This window comes from Alosa pseudoharengus, unplaced genomic scaffold (assembly GCF_046254945.1).
Source record: "Alosa pseudoharengus isolate Yale_2024_CS ecotype anadromous, Long Island Sound unplaced genomic scaffold, YU_APseudo_1.1 YU_APseudo_1.1_scf_16, whole genome shotgun sequence".
Classification (NCBI taxonomy): domain Eukaryota; kingdom Metazoa; phylum Chordata; class Actinopteri; order Clupeiformes; family Clupeidae; genus Alosa; species Alosa pseudoharengus.
The window spans coordinates 30,187,614-30,204,194 of NW_027468630.1; the positions used below are offsets into that span (position 1 = coordinate 30,187,614).

General features: G+C 40.8%; 1 protein-coding gene across 1 annotated transcript; it reads right to left on the reverse strand.

The window, feature by feature from the left end:
* Positions 1-11,894: 11,894 nt before the first annotated feature.
* bcl2l10 (BCL2 like 10) lies at positions 11,895-16,554 on the reverse strand. The gene is made up of 3 exons (XM_076287684.1): positions 16,468-16,554; positions 15,166-15,576; positions 11,895-12,804 (listed from the first exon to the last, which is right to left on the reverse strand). Exons 2-3 carry the CDS (start codon positions 15,571-15,573, stop codon positions 12,682-12,684), a joined length of 531 nt encoding a protein of 176 aa, XP_076143799.1. The 5' UTR covers positions 15,574-15,576; positions 16,468-16,554; the 3' UTR covers positions 11,895-12,681.
* Between the last annotated feature and the right edge of the window lie 27 nt (positions 16,555-16,581).

The window sequence follows — 16,581 nt, forward strand, 5'->3', positions numbered from 1 at the left end:
TTTAAAGAAAGTATTTCCATAGAGCATAATGCGCAGAGCTCATTTAGTATCTTAGAACCTTCACAAATCTATAGAGGTGGATATAAAGAGACTGGATGTGTTGAAAGACAGAACACAGCAGTTTGGGGGAATTGTGGTACCATATGCTTGACCTAGAATTCACATAATAAAGTTTGAGTGTGTGTGTGTGTGCTTGTGAGCGCGCGTGGGGGGGTAAAAGAGGGCAGAGAAGCAAACAAAGACTGGCCTATCAAGTAACCATTCACTCATGTTGTAATGTTGTAGATTGGCTGCCTCTGAAGGGCAACTGCTTGCGTAAATAACACAGTTACACTTTTGTAGAAAACCATTTCACTGTTTTTTGTTTTTAATATCAAGTGTGAGAAGATGGCTACATACCACAATGAAATCTTAAACTGGGACCAATACACTGAAATCTACCTCACATTTGAAACAATTTTCTATTTATTTGTGTAGAACGTCTTGTATTGAACAGTGACTAACTGGACACAGGTGGTTATGGTCAAAAGGTCCGTTCTTTTGCAACCTTTCCAGGGTCAGCGGGAGGCTGGTGAAATGGCTCAGACCCTCCACTGCAGCAGGTGGAGGAAACATGTGCCTGTGTCATGGCTGCCTCATGACTGGGCTGTGCTGCCGTGGCATGTGACAGAGCCTGAGATTACAGCCCACTGGAGAGGCCAGTGTGCTCCTTTGAGAATTTTCAATATCCATTTAAAAAAAAAAAAAAGGATTATGGGAGATTTACTTCTTGATCCATTCACATAAATGTATCTCTCTCACGTTTGAACCAAATAGGGTGAGGAGGCAGACTTTTTCTCACACTTCTCATCGCTTTCTTTTTTCCTTTTTTCCTTTACATTTTTCACTACCTTTTGTATTTCTCTGTCCCTCTCTCACTCAGTTTGAGCTCAGTCTTGGCCCAACCTTCAGAAAGGGTCCTCATACACCAGCTCCTTTGAGGCCTGACTCACTTGCCTTCATTCTATGGTGGCTCATTCCACCTCAAGCCGCTCAGAGGATCAACCCGTGACGGGATTTCTGCAGTGAGGCAGCCAGCATGAATGGCCGAAAAAACAACATCTTGAACATTAAACATACCCTCGCCCTGCTTAGCATCCGCATACCCATCCTATGAAGCACTCAGTGGATTTAAGCCGTGCGAGAATTTATATTCACGGTGGAAAAAAACTCTGTCACGCATCCCATCCTGTCACCCACTCTCCATTACCAAGCATGAGTAAATCATCTAGCATCATGCCAGGGAGGAAGGCCAAGCTGTATTTTTAGCCAATCAGCTCGCTGTGGCATGTCATTAAAAGGGAAATGCCAACTCCATGGTAGCTGAGCAAATGCACACAGCATCACTTCTCTTCATGGGACGGCAACACCACTGGCCCTTGAAGAACAGAGGCGACAGTGTTACTTGTGTTTGTGTGTGTGTATGTGTGCGTATGTGTGTGTGTGTGTGTTTGTGTGTGTGTGTGTGTGTGTGTATGTGTGTGTGTGTGTGTGTGTGTGTGTGTGTGTGTGTCCATACGGTTAGGAGTGGGGGATGGGGAAGGCGAGTGAGCACATGACCCCTCCCCTCTCTTCTCTGCACGCCTTCAGTTTCTAGTCAAGTGAGCTGCAACCAAGTATAGCCACGGGCCTGTGCACATAGTGCAGGGCACGCAGGAGCAGGGGGCCTGGACACGTGTCAGTGTGCAGCTTCTGGCTTCACTCCACCAACAGCACGCTCACCCAGATTGTCCATCCAGGTTGACAGAGAACAAATAGGTCATTACCAGAATGAGTCGAGGTAGGACGATGAAACCTAAAAGGAGGGTTTTCGCTCTAGTCATGTTCCTGTCTAGGCAAGAGGCTATGCCTTGGGTTGAATATTCTATGTGAGATGTCATGGAAGGGGAGATCTGGAAGTGGAGGCCTACACATACCTTCCCTTCTGTGGCCAAGCAAAACTAAACCACAGATAGCGTCCTGGGAGCTTTTATTAGCACACTCCCTGACAATCCTTTATCAGGACGCTTTAATGGGCCTGTGGCAGCTGGCTAAATCAACCCAGTGAGTTGCGTCCGAGTCAGCACATAGTATCAGACAATGAGAAGTCAGGGTATCTGTGATCCACTCACATTCATGTCTCCTGCTATATAAAACGGCCCTCTACCTTCACTTTTCACAAAATAATAATTGATGGACTAACAAGAAAAAAAAATTGGCAAACAGTGATAACATAAGGCATGAGAATAATCATATAGTTGATTGGCATTCATTCGAAGAGAGCCAAGTCACAAGGAATGCATCAATAGTAGTCAAAGGTCATCATTCGAGGAGTAATCATGTTTTGGACTGTAAAACAACATTCATTCAAGGTCATTAGACACAAATATATTGGATTTCTATCACCAAGGTGGTTTAGATGTGGTCTGACTCATCTTCTGGTAATTAGATTGTAGTGCACACAGAAAATGCATCATTACGAGACATATTGTTTTATGACACATGAAGACCTCCCTTCCACACACATCAACACAAAAATACAAATATACAAAGAAGAAGAGTAAAAGACACAATGCAAACATACATACATTGAAGTTATACATACAATGTATTATACAGCTCTGGAAAAAATTAAGATACCACTGCGCAATTATCTGATGTCATCCTACGGTTGCTGAGTGACATTTGTATGAGTTGACGGTCATATTCAAAATTAAGAGACCACTCCAAATTTGAAAAAAAAAAAAATCACTTTCACACACATCAGTAGAACCACAATGACCTTAGCTTATGTGTGTCTCTTACATGAAGGCAGCATGAGACTAGTCCCATTTGTGACTATGGCACCCCCTTGTGCCATAAAACAAAAGTACATGGTTTTTAAAAAATCATGATTGTAGGCCTAGGCCTGCTTAATAACAAACAGAAATGCATCACGTTTGTTTTCTCTCCTGACCTACTGAGGTTTTGTAAAAAAATATATATATTTTGATTTAAAAGATTTAAAACTTCTGTGCACACAAAATGTTTCACACAAACATTTGGTGGAATCTGTGTGATTGAGCACCTACCGCTACATTCATTTCACATGCCATTTGCACGTTCCTCCAAAGCTGTGACATCAGTGGCATTCTCTGATAAAACTGCACAGTCAAGGACACAATCAAGGACACGCTGAAATACGTCAATGTTCATGGAGTCAGGCTGTACATGATCGATCAGGGTGGCAAACCGCAACAGTAGAAATATACAAAAGAATTGTCCATAAAAGAAGACATGACAACAACAAGAGTAGGGGAAACGCCATTATAACAGAACTACCCACGAATCCACATGGATTATATGCCACAATCTTGCTTTTCATCAGCATCTTTTCATATGCCACACCAGTCAGCTGGGTGGATTATTTTGACTGAGGGTAGATGATGAATATAAATGATGAATATAAATGTTGTGTTGAGTATAGTTATGAAGATGTTAAAAAAATTGGCAAAAGTAAATAGTAAGTTGGTAAGGAAACGAGGCTACAGAAAAAGACAAGGTCCTATACAGGTAAGAGAGATAGAGATTAGAGAGAGAGAGAGAGAGAGAGAGAGAGAGAGAGAGAGAGAGATTTTTTAAGAGATTGTTAGCGGTTTCCAGGTGACACCTTCTGCATTAATGTAATGAACATCTGGTGAGTGTTGCTGGGAACAAGCCGAGTCTGTGCACATCAAACAGATAGCATCACACAGAGCTCGCCATCTGAGCAGCCAATCATTAAGAAAATTTCCTGTCCAGATTTCAATCTAGTCATATCCTGACTGAAGATAAAACACTGTCGGATCAGAGGATGAAAATGTAAATAGCACTTAGATATGTAAATCCTTAGGCAGCTGAGACACTTCAGGCTACTTCATGTTCCATTCATAAAACACGTTGTGTCTTTTTTAGCCTAACAATAACTCAAAAACACACCAATACAGAACTATCAATATAGTACAACATCAGTTCTCTTGAATAAACTTTGACAGTGACTGATACTGCCAGAACAGATCAAATAGATATGGACATAACTATGTAGAGTGGACCTATGTGGTAATATATTTTTATTTTATTGTAAAAGTAGACAAGCTGGAGTCAGTTTTAGACTGCTAACTGTGTCAAACACAACAGCAGTCAGTGTGAAAAAGGCGAACCAAAGTGCAGTCCGATAAGGCGATCTCATGACTGGTTAAGCAGTCAAAAGTGTTTTCACATGCTTTTGCATTCCAATCTAGTCAGCCTGTTGTCTTCAGTGTATTTGAACCAAACAGCAGGGCCTAAACCACAGGGCTGGTGGGGGTGTTGTTGGGCAGCTTTCAGCTGATGTCTGGAAAACAAGATGAGTTGAAGGAATGACCTCACAAGCACGGTGGGATGAGTGATGTCACTGGACCCAGACTGGTCCTGCACAGGCTTGTTTTTTTTATGAACGTCAGCCTCTGCTTTTTCTATCTTGAGTACTCCACCCCCACCCCAAGTCTTACCTTTTCACGTCAAATCTAACCCTATTTGCCATTAACCACCAGTTTCAGCTATTAAAAATCAATGTTTCAGGCATGTAAATCAGCTTAGAACATTAAGGCAGCTGTTGAGTTCTCATGTCCAGCATGGCCATGACACTGAATGGGACAGGCTTTTGGAGTCTGTAAATTCCCCTATTTTAGTAATCTCCATAATCCATGACAAAAACAGGACCACAATCCAAGCACAATTAGAAGCATGCCTGATGTTTTGATGTTATTCGGGAGTAAACACGTAAACAGGAAATGGTGCAAAAATGTAAGGCTGCATTGAGAATATCAGACCATATGTTCTCACGCTTAAATCGGACACAAAGGAAGTGAGGTCAGTCTTACTCAGTGACGGCCTTTGTGAATGTCTAACATGGGCTCTTTTGTTTGCAAGCTATTGTGTACTGACAAACAATACTGGTTGATTCACTAATGCACTGTTCCTCCAGCTGAGGAAAGTGGTGTCTTGGTACAAATAAGAGTCTCAATTTTCCCCAATTGTCCTTGGACTCTGACAGTGTGAACAGTCTTCCATAGAAGAAGCAGAGTCAGAAATATAATTGATGTGGATACAGTATGTCATGAAGACTTTCCTGGACTGATACATCTCCCTGCTGCTGTATAGTTATCTTCAGCAATATTCATTTTTTTGGTTTTCAGAAAAACATGCCCATTCTTGGCTTAGATTTCATCATTAGTGGTGATTGATCCCATATAGACCAGGAATGTAGTGGTAAAATAAGAGGTGGGTAAACTATGAATTCTGTGATCACAGTAAGGTATCAGATTTTTAGAAAAGGCATTCAGAACATGTTTGATGATGGTGCAGTTATTGTCAAATGTTTATAACAATCATACATGTCAACATTTAGCTTTCATAAAAACGGGAGATTTTTTTCGGGGGGGGCAGTGTTTATACCGGATCTGTGTTTGCATATTTAATACGTTTCATACACGTGTTTCAACACTGCATTTCGGTCGTTGCTTTTACCTTACCATTACCTTACGCATGCCAGTTATGTATCCACCAGCTGCCTGCCTGCAGCCTACTTCTAAAACTCCAAAGCTGCTTGCTGTCAGATGTGATGTGTTAATCAATTACATTCCCAACAATTTCACAACAGCTAGTTCTGGAGTAGGCCATTCAACTAGCCCGCTTGCTTACGACGAGACTCAGGCTGCGCAGTTGGCACCCGCTTCCTTATTTGGGTTTTGGGTTGCCAGGTTTTAGCCTATGACAAAACAGTTGAAATTGAAACTAAGTGATCGTGTATGTGTAGGGTGTATTTCATACACAACCTGGCAACCTGAATGGATCAATGATTTTAAAATGAAGTTTGATGGCCATGCAAATTACGGGAGTTTTCCGGGAGAAATAACAAAACGGGAGGGTGCTGGGAGATGACCTTGAAATACGGGAGAAACCCGGGAAAAACGGGAGTGTTGACAGGTATGATAACAATACAAGTGGCATTAAGTGGTTCATAGTGTTTATGAGTGTACATATTGTTATTGTGGATAATACAGTGTGATTTTTAAATGCTAACAGTTGTAATCGGTGAATAAACTCTTTTGACTATTTCTGAAATTTTAGTGGTGGGTAAACTGTGTTTAGTCTGCTTGCGTTTAGCGGCCTCCACTAGCCTACATCCCTGTTCAAGACCCAAGGCTGCATCTAGCCTACTTATTGCAAAGGATATAGGCTACACTGCAGCTAGAAGTTAAAGGCGAGGAGAGGAGGGCATTAGGCTATTGACTAAATTTAGTTGAGACATAGGCTACTGCTACGTGCTAACGTTAACGTTACTGGCATCAAGCTGCAATGATTTGCCACGAATGAATGCCGCCCAAATCGAGTCATCTTGTAGTGATGCGTCAAGTGCAACGTAGCTTATATTTCAATCCGCTATTGATAACGAGAAAAATAATAACGGTTGGCTGAAATTATTTGAAACTAAAGTAACGAGCCAGTTTTGTAAAATGTAAGGAGTAGAAAGTACCGATATTCGTGTTAAAATGTAAGGAGTAAAAGTAAAAAGTCGCCTCAAAAATAAATAGTAAAGTAAAGTAAAAATATCTGAAAAATCTACTTGAGTACAGTAACAAAGTATTTGTACTTCGTTACTTCCCATCTCTGCATCTCATTGGAACTTGGTCTTACTGACAGTTCCAATAGTAAGTGAGAAGCTACGGAAGCTTATTGCTGCCACACTAAAATAAATAAAAAGTCTCAGTATTATGTAATTACGTGAAAAGTTTCTTGTTATAACAATATCTTTTTCATGTTTTAACAAGATATTTATCACGTTATTACATGAAATTATCATGTTATTTCATGATACTGATATTTTCACGTTATAACATGAAAATATCATGTTATTTCAAGATATGATATTTTTACGTTTTAACAAGATATTTATCACGTTATTACATGAAATTATCACGTTATTTCATGATACTGATATGATACTGATATTTTCACCCTTCCCCACAGCCTTAGAAATGACAGCGATGACCTGACATGCAGGCTACCGAGCCAGAGCGGTCTATACATTCACCCACATTGCGTGAAGATTTGCATATTTATCAAAGCCCTTTCTCCCTCTTGCGTCAAGTTAGCGAAAGTTTTATTTATTGTGTTGATAAGAAGATAAAGCAGAACTATGAGGCTGTGTGAGCCATACAGTCTATGGTGTGAGCAGGCTATCCTGCACAGAACCTCTCTATCGGCCTCCTTTTCAGCAGCTCTCTGCCGATACACACACATCCCTCTTCGCTGCTCTTCAGTCAGCTGGGAATTGACCACACACACAGCCTACACACTCATACACACATGCACAAAAACAAACACTCATCAAGCAGCACTGTAATAGCAGTCAGGGTGCAAGTTCATAGACACGACTAGTTATCATTTATGCCAGCCATGAGCTCTCGTGGCCTTGTTTCGTTTAGTTTTGTTATTTTGAAATAACGTGATAATTTCATGTAAAAACGTGATAAATATCTTGTAAAAACGTGAAAAAATCCTATCTTGAAATAACATGATATTTTCATGTTATAACGTGAAAATATCATTATCATGAAATAACGTGATAATTTCATGTAATAACGTGATACATATCTTGTTAAAACATGAAAAAGATATTGTTATAACAAGAAACTTTTCACGTAATTACATAATACTGAACCTTTTTATTTCTTTTAGTGTGGCAGCAATAAGCTTCCGTAAGAAGCAAAGAGACTTGACATTGCTGACTGAATAATGTCCCAGACGGCCCCTCATACTTTCGTGCTACCAATCATCCCAAACACCATGTGATGTCGAAATATGATTTGGGATATTTTCTAACATTGAGCATATATAGAATTAATATTTTTTCTGTTGTATAATATGAGACTTAGAATTCATTGTACAAGTTCTTAAAAATACCCATGCTCTTAGTGACATTAGCACTAGGCTATATACAAATAAATTGTCATCTTACTTAATCTCTGGAATTGATTTTGAACTGATATTAACTGTTAAACAAGTACATATTTTGAATGAGTGGATCTGGCTACTGGATACTGGCTGAAATAACAAGTCAGCACATACCTGTAAAAGATATGATGAAACCTTTATTTGTGCATAAATCAAAGGGTGACGGTGGTGCGGCAGAACATATGTTCTGCTTACACTCATAAAAGATGGGAATAGGCTCTGAGAGCTGACCAAACCGACAGGTGATATTTCATCCTCCTCTGCACAGGCCAGCATTTCCCCACTCTGAAGTCAGCTACCCTCAGCATTGATTCAGCACATCCCTTGGCCGTATCACTCCATTGCTACATGAGAAAAAAAAAACACTTGCTTTGCAACACTGCTCAGGTCAATAGTCTTCTCTTCAACTCATGTCCCAAACTTGCTATCTGAAAACACAGGGTACACGGGATCCCTTTCTCTGTTTTTACACCCCTCTACTCTTCTCTCTCATACACACAAACACACTCTTATAAATAGATATAAAATAAGCAACAAGAGGAGAGGATAAATTAGAGCAATAGCATCTCCTAAAACATGGCATCTGCTGCTTCTGATAATGGGATTGAGGTCAAAGACATAATCTCCAGAGGCTATGTGTATGCCGATTTTTAATCTGGTGTGTCTGCTGTAGAATCCTTTGTTCAGATAAGGACAATTCCTTTTGTAAAACTGCCATTACCATTCTGGTTTTATCTATGTTGTGTCCATCCTCTCTCATATAAGACCCAAATCTATAGTGTGTGTGTGTGTGTGTGTGTGTGTGTGTTTCTGTCTGTGGGGGGTGGTCAGGTGCAAGGTGACATCATGCCTCAGGGGCCAAGGCCTCCACCACCAGAGAGAGCAGCCTGCCAGGATCAAGGCGGCATCAGTCTGACATTCAGATTCAAATGTCTGCAGAGAGGAGAGAGCTGCCAATCAGGCCCGCAGCTTGAAGAGTGGCAAAAATGGCAATCTCCCCTATGGAGCATTCATGATTGCAGCGCTAGATCACGCTCATGGCACAGGCAAGGACAGAGCCTGCGACTGACGTAGAGGTCAATAGAAGCCAGGATCTGAGAGAAGCACAAGGAAGTGACGGTGCTTTCCTTTTGAGAATAAGCATCATATAGGGCATGGTTTACCAGCGCAGGTTGGGAAAGCCTGTGGGCGCAACACTACCCAGACGCGTTTGCCACCCTCACATCCGCCTAGACTGTTCCTACTCTCCCATTCAGCAGTTGATCACCACCCAATGTGAAATCTCTGACGGTTCAATATGTATCAGTAATACAATACAGAACAAAGACTGTGCCCTTGTGCCCTTACACAAGAGCCACTCACTCAGCCACGTGTTTCCTCTTTTCCCAGAACCGGCTGAACTGAAGCCCATGAACAAGATAACAGCCATTAGTGGGTGTTTGAATGGCATGGGAAACGGAGGCTTTTTCAGAAATAAAACAGGAATGTCAGGGAGGAGTCCCCTCCCTACTTCCAGACATTGGTGGGTGAACGCTGCTGTAAGCTTGGATTCTGAGCTAAGATGTAGATGCTGGTGGTCTGTGCTCCATTGTGTTACTGGGTACTTTACCTCCCCCTTTGGGAGCTAACCGCTGAATCTTTCTACTGGTGTTCTATTATTAAGCCTTGAGCATTAGAGGGACAATCATATCAGCCATGTTTGTTTTCAGGACTTCCTGCTGCATGTTGTTTGAGCCTCACTTCACATGGTTTATTTACAGACTGGCTCCATTGCTGAATAGAAGGCCTATGTATAGTCCAAGTTCTCAGTTGGTTACCATGCCAGTATTCTCAGTTGGTTACCATGCAAATTCCAAAACACATAAACAAGACTGTACAAGATAACATAGATGGAGCAGAAGTTACAATTTTACATCAAGAGATAACAATTTTGGTAGTTACAGAATACAAACCTGCCCTGAGCTGCCAGTGTAAAACAAACAGCTCTCATGGCACATTCGGGCCCTGAAATATTTATAGGCGTTTGTCAGGTGTTTTTTTCTGTGTGTGCTTGTAAGCCTATTCTATTGAAGCCACAGAAAGACACTCAAACTTCTCCTTTGCTCAGAACAGTGAAGACTTTTGTCTACACGGCAAAAGGAAGCTGGTGCTGTGGGAGCGTGGCAGGATAGAACTCAGCGTTTTTATTGATATTCTCAATTCTCAGACCTGTAGAGCGAGCGAGCACATGAGTGAGCGGCAGACCTGTAGAGCGAGCGAGCACATGAGTGAGCGGCAGACCTGTAGAGCGAGCACGAGTGAGCGGCAGACCTGTAGAGCGAGCACGAGTGAGCGGCAGACCTGTAGAGCGAGCACGAGTGAGCGGCAGACCTGTAGAGCGAGCACATGAGTGAGCGGCAGACCTGTAGAGCGAGCGAGCACATGAGTGAGCGGGCGGGCTTGCCTCAACAGGACTGACTCCATACCAGCGCTCAAGGCCACTGCTCTGCACTCAGAACAAAAGTAGCTGACAGACAAAAAAACTACAGAAAGCACCAGGGGTTATTATGGGCCATCATTTGCCACAAGCAGATGACCTAACAGCTCTGACCACACGCTGCTCTTCTGGTGAATTTGTGCTACCATGTCATGTTAGTCCTCAATAACAAGATGGCTGTAAAATGTTGCCACAGTATATCTGTGCTTTGACGAAGGAGCTTTTGGAGTTGGATCAGACCCTAATGTCTGATTCTAGTGGGATTTTACAACCCGACATGTAAAATGGATTCTGCCATGAGAGGAGTAGGAAGAAGGAAATTGGATCATCCTGGAGGTTGGGCAGATCCAAGGTGAACAAAACATTTTATAGAATTAATGTCAAACATTAATTGTTGATAAAAACATTTGAAAAAATACTTCAAGGGTTGTCAATATTCTGTAGAAGTGTGTGTGTGTGTGTGTGTATATATATATATATATATATATATATATATATATATATATATATATATAAAGAGGCAATCATATTATCTATGTGCAAAATGGCATGGTTATGTTCTTGAGTTACCTGATGTGACACCTGTTCTGACCCTGCTGACCAGGCTCTCTCATGACAGACATATCAGCCACAGACAAGCATTTTCCTCCACAAAGCTTGTCACAAGACACCTTCCTCAAAGACTCTTTACCTCACACGTGCTGCCATTGACATAGCCTCTTACCACATCCATAAGGGGTTCAATGGTTAAAGGCTGACTAAGTGCAAGCAAGGCAGAGACTGGGGCAACAACACCACAACAAAGTGAAGTGGCTTGTGCTGTTGGCCATTTCTAAGCAAAACTCTTGGCACTTGCAGGTCAGTGGGTTTTTTCAGTCACACTTCCATGGCTCATATACGGTCATCACACAAAGCAATAGGGTCACAAACAACAGGATGACAGACATACGTACAGAGAACTGGGTGGGACTGGATTTTAGTGGATATCTGAAGACACATGTATGCCTGGAATTTCAGAAAACAGAAATACAGGTGAAAGCTTGATGCCTCAACAACAACAACTCATCCTCTCAAAGGTCAGGTGTCATTTTAGGTAATTTTCCCACTTCATTGAAAGTGCAAAAACAGAAGTGGAACTAAAACAGCACTAACGTTTTCAAGGTTCACTTGAAATGGAAACTGACAAAGGGAAACACACATAGACCCTCAAAAAACTACAGGGTGTGGAATCCCCAATTCACACAGGATGAGATTTAATCCCTTAATTATTATTACAGGTTTACATTATTTAAGTGTCTATAGAGTAAAATATAGTCGCCTTGTCAAATATGTTTGAAAATGATCATATTACTCAATACTGTTGGTGACAGACATACCACATTGATCCATTTTTATGGTACCATTTTTTTTTATTAAGAAAGTGTTAAATAAATAAAATGATGTAAAAATATAATGACTTTTTCCAAATGTAGGGACATTGACATGTTTTGTTCTTAAATGCTAAATAAATACATTTGACATTTTGGTCACTTGAGAGTTTGTGGAATAGAGCGTGAATGCTTGCCTTCAAACAAGCTAGCACCTTACAAAGTTTCTTGCATTCTTCAAAAGGGATGAAAACTTGAAATTATTTATAAACAAACATTTCAATTAAAATGGGCAAACAAAACAAAAGGTGATGAAGTCTGCTAATTGGCTACAGTTTACACTTCATATAAATATATTACTTTTCAATTCTCTATGGTTCCATTCCCAAAACAAAGATAGTGATAGGAAATAGGAAAACAGAACTGAGGATTTTTCTTTCTGATGAGTTCACATAATCCAAAGAAAAACCCACCCCCAAAACAAGACCGTTAAGATAGTACACAACACAGAGGTGAATGGGTGACAACTGAAACCTGTGCTACATCAAGTGTATGTCAATTACAAAATATACTTTGACAGTAGAAAAAGGATATGTAAAATGTCCAATATTTCAGAAGGCCATGTGTCAATTTTACAATCACCATCTAGTAAAATGAATTTTCTGTCATTATTTTACCCTTACTTAAATTGTCATGTGGAACATTCACCTTATGTGTGATCAGGTCCTCTTCAAGATGTGACACTGACCCTAGTGGGCAGGATGAAATTTTAATGGCAGATGAGAAATGCAATCTGGAACTAGTTCAGCGCACCAGCAGAAAAGTTAGCCCGGCGATGCCCACACCAGCTGCGGCAAACAATGCGGTCTTCATGGACGACTCTTGGTTGACCTCCCTGGCAGTACGTGAGAACTTGCAGAAACCTTCCTGCAAGGGACAGAACAGCATCACGTCAGCTTTACCGGCCAAATGAACATTTCAAAACATCTTAGTGGTTCAAGAAAAAAAAAAACAGAAGTGTAAGCATCTGGCCTTACATGACATAGTCTTTGGGTGCCATTGACACTTAAGAACCTGATCTATGACCCGACACATCTACGGTGCTCAGAGTACTAGTAAAACGTCAAAAAAAATTGCTTCCTCTCTAAAATACGCTGATTCAATTGTAGAGCATAACCTTCACATTTCATGTTACACAACAGCTCCGCCCAAGCCTGGAGACCAGACGAAGCCAGGCTAGCACTGCCCCTAAAGGGAAATAAATATCATTGATGCAGAGAAATAGTCAAATGTTATTAACCAACGAGATGCTCGCCTCCCAACATTCAGCAGTTTTAGTTCATGACTTAACTAATCTTTCAAGAGATTAGAGCAGTTTACCTCAAAAGTCAAAACAAGCAAAGCAAACTGGGGGCTGTGGTCCATTCTGTCTCAGCACTGATGCAGCTGCCTCTGGAAGGCCACCTGCTGCACTGGTCTGAAAGGACCAGGTGCTGCACTATTATTTGTAACTGCTTTAAGACAAAGCTCTTGGGCTAGTATTTACGGAAGCTTCATGCATGAACCATGAAAATCAACAGACTGTTAACAAAAAAGGCCATTTGTGCCCTTGAACAGCTGCTAAGTGGGCATGAGCTGTGTGGTCGCTAGCACAGAAAAACAAATCCATCATCTATAGCTATAGCAACTATAAACTAGAAAATGTAATTTTGAGGAAATTACCAGTGCATGAAAATATAAACATACTGTATATCAACATAAAATGCCAAACAAACTTTTATTTGGAAACAGTTGGCAGGAGTCATAGTTGATAACAACTGACAGTTGAAATGGCTGAACAGTTAAATAGTTGAGTAGTTTAAATAGTTAAATTATTTAATAGTGAATTATTGTAGTGAGGACATTTATTTTGAAACAGTTGGGCAGAGGAAATAGTAGTCTTAAGAGAGCCAGATTGTATGCTTAAAGCCTGAGACAGAGTATATAGTCTAAAAGTTGAATGTAGATAGTGTAATGGATGTTGATAGACAGAAAGTTGAATGGATGTTGCTAGGCAGATTGTTTAATGGGTGGATGAGTGAATGGTTTGAAGAGGATGAATTGATAGAAAGTTGGATGGAATGTGCCTCATATCCTTGTAGAATGGAGAGACACAGAGAGTTGGCCTAGTTAAGCAGAAAGCAGTTGATACAGGTGCAATCAGTTTAACTGGCCCTTTGATGGGTCCTAGTTGAGCAGCTGGAAGTTGATACAGGTGCAAATCAAGTTAATTAGTCCATTGTGATGTCATAGTGCTAATGTAAAGTCTATGGGGAAAAATAAGCTTGTTTTTTGTTAATATCTCAAAAAATATAAAGTTTACAAAAGTGAAAAATACATTCCTCAAGTGTCCTTTTCAATACCTACGTTACAAAGTTTGAACGAAGTTTCTACGTTAAACGGTTGAAGCTGAATTAGACGCAGAAATTTGGTGGGAAGAAGAAGAAGAAGAAGAAGAAGAAGACTTCGGATAACAGAACAGTGCATTTTCATGCACTGTAAAAAGATCCAGGTTTACTAATACTGGTGATCAACTGTAGCCAAATTTCTCTTGAATCCAATGATACAAAAAAGCAGCTGTGGATGTTGGGGAGCTAGCTAAACTCCTGTCCCCCATTAGTGCTCACTGGCTTTGTTGGTGTCAACTGGCCTTTATGTTGTACACATAATGCTTCATATGGTAGCAAAGCTGTTTCTTCACTTGGGACAGCCCTATTCTGTCAGAATTCAACTTCTCAAGGTAGTCATTCACATTCACTGTTCAAGGCCTCTTTGAACCACAGACATTCCTCAGATTCTTTGGTATCCCTCTCGCTCTAATTGACTCAAACATAGAAGCCACAAGAAGGTATCTGCAAAGCGCCTCTCTGCTCTCTGGCAGGGATATAATTTCAGTGGAGCTGCAAGCAAGTATTAAGAATGAGAGACAAACTTTAAAGCTGCTCAGAAGTCTAAAAAAGAATCACCTTAGGTTCAACGTTATTTTTCACTACATAACAAGCGATAAAAACATGACAGCCTACTCAATCCTTGAAGAACTTCAAGTTTCACACTGTCTAATTGGCTGTTAATTGTTCATATGCATTTCATCTGTGCTGGTTATTTGAGAAGGAAATACATCGAAGAGGGTCAGAAGTCATTGAAATAATGATCCAACTTATTTCTCCTCACAACTTATTTCTCCTCACTTTCCTGACCAGTATGATGTTTACTTCTCATGTCAGTGACTGCCATGCATGTGGTCCTTACCCAGCCTTCATTCTCCATCAGCCAATCGCGCTTCTCCACTCCCAGGTAGTCAGCTATAGTGTGTGCCAATCTCTTACAACAGTCTCTGCCCTCTTCCCTGGTGTACAGTTCAGTGACCAGCACTCCCGTGAAAGTGAATAAGGAAACTACCCTTCCCCAGTTCAATTTTCCATCCCCAACAAGCTCTTCCATCACACTCCTCAGACTGTTGCTTGGGTCGGATCCACAGGAACCCAGAAATGTTTGGGATAGAGACAGGAATTTAGAGCGGTGCTGCTGCTCAAGCTCTTTGGCTAGATGTCTCATCGCTAGAGCTGACTCGCTGGGAGGTGTCCGTTGGATCCCGTTGCAGAAATCGATGTAATCTCTTGCCAGCTCCAGAGTCTGATTCCGCAACCAACAGGACATTTTCTGTAAAAACAAAACACTTTACTGTGTTGTACGATTTCCAAAAAATTTTTCTGCCCAAATGCACTGCATTTCTAAATGACGTTAAAGGTTGGGTTATTATGCTATGAATAGGATGAAGATTGCAGTGTTTGATATGCAAGTTTTACTAGTCTCTAGGCTACCAATTCACAGATAATCTTGGAAGGCACAGCGTTGCTGCAGACAACGTTACTGCAACGTAACGTTAAAAGCCTACTTAATAATTATCATAACTGAATTTAAAATGAGAATAGATGGGTGCATTCAAATTGTGTAACCGCAAGGTTACTAAACAAGGCCATCCTCCCGTCTCTGTCTACGTTATAATAATCTCAAATGGTGCTTGCTATTTGTCAGTTCAGACACTGTACCAGGATTCTCAGAGTAAGCATCCAAGCAAGTAGTACTTGGTTAACGCCAGCTAACTACCGACTGTTAGCTTTCCTAGCAAACGTTTGGTCTCATTCACCAACCTGTCAAAACGTTTAGCTTTCTCAGTGTTCACAGTGACGTGTTGGCATATAAGAAAATTCCTGGTCGCATACAACAGGGATTTACTATTTCACAAAAGATATAACGTTATTTTAAAAAATCGTGCGCTGCTGCAATCTAACTAACCATTAGAAAAAGAATGCTAACTCGCTAACAAGGTAACGTTACATTGAATTTGTCAATGAATTCTTGCTACAGGCCTCTGCCAAGCCAGACACAAAGGAAGGATACCTACAAAGAAAGGTTTTATAAGACGAGCGCTTTAGTCGTTTTGCATTTAAAATGTCCCTTAGACTCCTTAACGTTCTTATGGTACCTCAAATAATCAATAACGATAAAAACAACATGTTATTTTCATTATAACGATTTAAAATATCTCACCCTCCCAGCGACGTCAGACTTCTCTCCACGTACGGATGAGCGAAGGACAGCCTCTTCACAAAGCACTTCCCGTTCTTACCATTTTTGTGCCTTTATTCATATTCGACTCCTCCC